We start from the raw sequence: 5,629 nt of genomic DNA, 5'->3' as shown, positions 1-5,629 counted from the left end.
TTATGTTTGGATTTGGTATTTTTTTTCAATAGATTGATAATGACTTGAATTATACATCACTAGTAGAATTTCTAATTCTCGAAAACTAAAACTTATAATGACCAAATTACCCATGTACTACAGTTGTACTAGTAATTCTTGAAAGACTCGTTACATATTACAACAACAAACAACACGTGACCTTTCTTGTAAACTCAAATTCCCTACTTTTTTTTTTTACTTCTCTTTTTGACCTTACCTTCCTCTTTTCCGCGTTGCAATCAAAAGAAAGATTTTTACTCTCTTTTTTTTTTTTTTAAATTAAAAAGTAAAATAAATAAATAAAGAAAAAGGAGGGAAAGAGCTTTTCCTCTTCCTCACTACCAAAATCAAGCGCACCCGCGAGGAGAGAACCCGATCCGAGAACCCGCTAAGTCATACACAACCCGAAACCCTTGCTGCTGGATATTTCCGATGATGGACAGCCCGCCCATTGTCCCCGCGAAAGCGAAACAGAACGTCCCGCTACTGTCAACCGGAATCAGGTAGTTCGACGCCGGCAATGACACGTCAGCTCCCCGGAAATGAAGCACCACCGTCGGAACCTTCACCTCCGATTTCCCCGACAAATCGAAGCAAGTGTCGAAGAGCGAGAACTCGGGCGCGCTCTTCAAGTTCGCCGCCCCGGCTCGGAAAGCCTCCCGGAGAGCCACGTATGCGGGTCGGGTCAATCGAGTAACGGACGTGCCTGAATCTATTATGACACCTCCGTTGCCGGCTCCGTCGAGCTGGAAGAGCGAGGCGGAGATGCCGCGGACACGTGTCCCACCCACGCTGATGCCGAGTAGCTCAAGATAGTAGAACGTGTCTAGCTTTGGGTTCGCTAGCAACGGGGTGAACCGGGCGGTCCGGGAAACGGCCGAGTCACCGAAGACGATGGATGAAGACTGTTTGGACGAAGCGGACCGGTCCACCAAGCAGTAAGAGAATTTCCGGTTGAACCGGTAACCTGTCTGGGAGGGGAACGACAACCTCCCCCGGCCCAGGCCCAAAAGTCCAGCCGCACCCACGAACAAACCCTCGTCATCGTGGCCACAGCCCAGTGCTACACGCGCCACGCTCGTGCGCCTGAACGTCATCGTTTCAGTGGAGAACTCTCCCGTGGTGAAAGAGCCGTCGCCGTATGATACCTGGTAGAGGCAGGACTTCCGTTGATTGCAACCTGGGGAGTCTAGCTTGCGGCAGAGCGGGGACCCGCATGCGATCCGACCATAGGACGTGGATTTGCGCGGGTCGAATATCGGGTCGGCCTGGGTGTAGCATTTCCTGCACGGGGAACACTGGAGCCAAACGACGTCGCTCCCGGTATCCAGGACCATGTACAGGTACCTGGGAGGCGTGCCTACTCCGAGCCTCGTGAAATACTCGCCGCTCCCTTGCGCGAGCCCCGAGATGATGGAGCTGCTGAACCCGGATCCGGATCCATACCCTGCTCGAGTTCCGTTCTTCGCTGCGACTAGCGAGGCCAGAGACTTGACTCGGGTAGCGTCGCGGTGGAGCCTGAGGTGGAAGAGCTGCTCCGGGGTCTGGTCAGTGGTCAAGGCGTCGATGTGGTGCAACTGAAGGGTGGTTTCGGACTCGGACTCTGGGTCTGGATCGGAACCGGTTAACTCGGCCTCGGGCCATGAAAGAGTTGGAGGGTTTGAGAGAGTGCTGACGAGCAGGGTCTGGTACTGTGTTGGGTCTGTGAAAGCAGAGGAGAGAGCAACGAAAATGGCGGTGAAGGAAAAGAAGAGAAGGGCATTCCTCGCTTTCCCTTGCATTGTAGAGAGAGAAAGTGAGGTTTATGGCAGAGCCCAGCCCAGCAGAGAACGGAGAATATAAATAAGAAGTCGATTCTCAATCTCAAGAGTGGAGTTATCAGAATTGTTGGTGGGAGATAACAGTTACTATTTACGTCTTCTTTTCTTTCTTCTTTATTGGGGTTTTGATTTATTATTTTATTTGTCCTTTTTAGTGGGTTGCAATTTTTTTTCGGGCTCACTATTTTACAATTTAGATACCCTTTATACTGGACCCACTGTTGTCCATAGATATTTTTTTGTTCATTAGATGCATGCCTCTCCATATATATACATATGTACACATATATATATATTGACAGTTGTTGGTTTGTGAAGTGCGCTTATATCAAACTTGCACCCATTTTGGTTTAAATGGGATGACAAATATCCTAATTTTACTTGCTTTTACCGGTGAAAAGTTGGGTTTGTATTGATTGTTTTTAATCAATGCTTATACCAAAAATATTAACATGGAGAGTTGTTAGTTGGCTGTAAATTTGGGCGAGGCAAAATGTGAGGATAAGTGTTGACTCTCTATTTAATCATCCGTTATCGGGAATGTACTTACTACCAAATTAAATATATTTTTTTAATTAAATTATAATTTTAATTATTTTTAAATACTTTTTAATAATATTTTACACAAAATTATATCAAAAATAATTATTAAAATTTTAATACTTACTAATAAATACTAAAAAATTTAACTCACAAATCTTAAAATAAATTAATATAATTATAAAAATATAAACATTGAGAAAAATAAGACTTCTATTATCATTTTAATTTATTAATAATTGATAAATAAAAATTTAAATATCAAAATATCGGGTTTTTTATCGTGTCATGCTTACGGCCTAGTTTGTTGTACTTTCGGGCTTGTCGTGTCATGCCCAGACTCATGTCGTGCCGTGTCAATTTTCAATCCGTGTCATGTCTGGCCCGGACCCATATTTTTTCGTGCCGTATCGTGCTCGTGCCTCCCGATTTCGTGCCGTGCTAGAAAGTCCAGCCCGTATTTACAGTTCTAGTTGACCACAACCCGTTTTGTTAGATTTTATTGGTCCCAACTGCAAATTTGTTTTAGTTTACATAGTAAAATAAAGATTAATATTATGGGATTTAATGTAATAACTAATGATTTTGTTAATAGGAGCTTTGTCAACTCATGGTAGAAGGTACCTTCATAATCAAAACAAGTTATATACAATAATTTGCCTTTCCCACTATTCTTTTCTTTAAACCAATCCGATTGCCTATTACATAAACTCTTTGATTCGTGTAGTTTGCCAATGTCGTAAAATTGCTTTTGCTTCACATCAAAATAAAGGTACAAGCACAACCCAACTAGAGTACATTCACTACTTTCTTTTTTATAAATAAAATAAAAAACTTGAGTCCTTTACAGCTTTGTATATTGAGCAATTTCCAACAATCTCGCCGAGACTTTATTAATATGATTAGCCAAGAATATGTGCATCATTGAAGTTGATTGTTACTAACGACTTAGATTATGTTTTATCACACCTAACTCATGCTTTCCTTTGACTTTGGTAGACATGGAACTTCCATTTTCTCATTGATTGATTCCTAAAATCTAAAAAATAAAGAAGAGGTGAGAACCGTGAGGTATAAACAAAGAATAATATTCATGTACTTCATGCTTGTTTTGTGACTGGCTTCTATTCTATAACGATGACAACAACAATCCATTGGGTATTTCCTCGTGACACTTTGTCTGCATTTATTTTATGAAACAGCTTGATCAAGTACTCTACTTTGCAAATACATAATAATTGCACCATTTTTAGCTAGTACATCTCGTGTATCTTCTTGTACTCTTTCGAGTCAATAATAAGCCTAAAATACCACTTGAGCCAGAGTCTGGTTTTCATTAGGTCTTTCTTTTCGTACGGTTCACTATTGCAAGTTACTGTAAAATTATTACTTCTGTTATCCTTGATATGCTTGAGAACAGGACTGGGAGAACAAAGCCCCCAAGAAGAAAAATACAGTAGTTAATATTTTTGTTAAATAATTCTCTTTCCAGTTAGTGTATGAATAATTGACAATATAGATTGGGACTGTCCTGATACAAAAAGGACCATTTAATTTGCAATGGTATTTTTTATATTGTAAGGTGTAAAATGTGAAAGGGGGAAACAGATTAGAAAGGATGGCGATGAGGAGACTTTTTTTTTTTTCGTTTTTTGTTTTGTTATATGTACTAAAATTATGCATATTATTATGCATATTACACAAAAAATAAAATATGTAATATTTTGGGCATAATTTTAATCACATTACTAAACGACAAACCGTACCATCATCATCGTCAAATTCATTAGCTAGAGACTATATTGCTTATCATAGCTAAAGCACATGGTTTTTAACCGGTAGGTCCCAGATATAGTATTAGCATTTGCTACTTTTTCAGATTTTTCCTTAGAAAATGGCCTAACGAAATATCTTCCACTTTCAAGAAAAATAAACTATAAAATATCTTTCCATTTTATTTTATTCGGGAAAAAGAAAAAATGGTCACTTAAAATTAGGATTATGAAGCTAAACATAAATACTCGTGAAGCTGCCAAAAGTGAGTACTTGAAAGTTCAATCTCTACAAAGAAAGAAGTAAAAGAGTTAGCTGTAGAAACAAAATGGCAGTAATAATATCCAATTCATTTTCATTTGATGATCATGTTATGTACCACTAAGACTATTATTACTCTTTCCTGACACTATTGGGTGAGTTGGGTAGCACATTAATTGGAGTGGGAGAAAAATATGAAAGCTCCATCAGCCCTCCAATTCCACAACACTATTTTTCTCCTCTCTAGAATTGGAAGTATGTGTGTGTGAGTGACAAGTAGGTGATGTAGTTAAGGGCCACTTCACATTAATTTTTACAGACTATACATCGAGAGGTTGTTGAGGTTAATCATAATGAATATAAGTCATATTATAGTTTTTCCTACAAATCAAAATGAGTAAGGGAAAAAAAATACTAAAGAGAATAAGCAAAAGCTCACCTATACTTTTGAAGGAATTGGAGACCCTCCCTATATATATAAAAGCACGCCATATATGGGCCACCTGACATGTGCACTAAACAAGCACTTTCATAAAGCGAAAAAGAGTAGAGCAAAAAGAGGAGTCTCTCATTTGAAAATTACAAAAAGCTTAGTGTGAACTCAACAAAAGCCATTGAAAATTTTCATATCATTGTACAAGTTAAATTGGTAAAAAAGTCTGCAAATATATTCTCTGTCACATTAGCCTTTCAAGGACCAAGTTTAGTATTTAATAAACGAGTAGATTTTAATAGAGACTATTATATACCGAGTCTTTAGACCTGAACAGCACCAGCAGTGAGAGTTGCATTGCGGCAAATATAAAAATAGTAACCCTTTCACATTTTCATGAACTAGGATAGTTCGTTTTTTCTTTCTCTACTTCCTCTATGTTTGAAGAAGTTACCATGCAGATATAACAGCTAGGAGGAACTTCATCGTCACAAGCTATTAAAATATCAATTTTTCTTGGTTTTAGACCTTTTTTTTTTACAGATCAGAACATTCAGAACAACCATCCCCCAGAATTATAACTGGTCTTGGTATTTGTATCACTGGTGTCTCTTTTTTCATTAATTAATACCCAAAGTCTTTATCTACAAGTGATATACCTAAGCTAGGTTATAATAAGGCAGCTTTTCCATGTTTGTATGAGACCTACAAAGTGTGAGTTTATAATAAAAATTAACAAATTATGATTTAGAATACACTTTAGTTTAAACTTCAAACATAA

The 5,629-nt window shown here is 38.5% G+C and overlaps 1 protein-coding gene across 1 annotated transcript; it reads right to left on the bottom strand.

Annotated features, from left to right (window-relative positions):
• LOC133797492 (aspartyl protease family protein 2) lies at positions 1 to 2,106 on the bottom strand. Its single transcript, XM_062235409.1, has one exon. The coding sequence runs from the start codon at positions 1,800 to 1,802 to the stop codon at positions 369 to 371; it is 1,434 nt and encodes a 477-aa protein (XP_062091393.1). The 5' UTR covers positions 1,803 to 2,106; the 3' UTR covers positions 1 to 368.
• Positions 2,107 to 5,629: the final 3,523 nt, after the last annotated feature.

This window comes from Humulus lupulus, chromosome 8 (assembly GCF_963169125.1).
Source record: "Humulus lupulus chromosome 8, drHumLupu1.1, whole genome shotgun sequence".
Taxonomy (NCBI): Eukaryota; Viridiplantae; Streptophyta; class Magnoliopsida; order Rosales; family Cannabaceae; genus Humulus; species Humulus lupulus.
The sequence above is the reverse complement of the archived record's forward strand: the minus strand, read 5'-3'. Positions and strand labels throughout refer to the sequence as shown.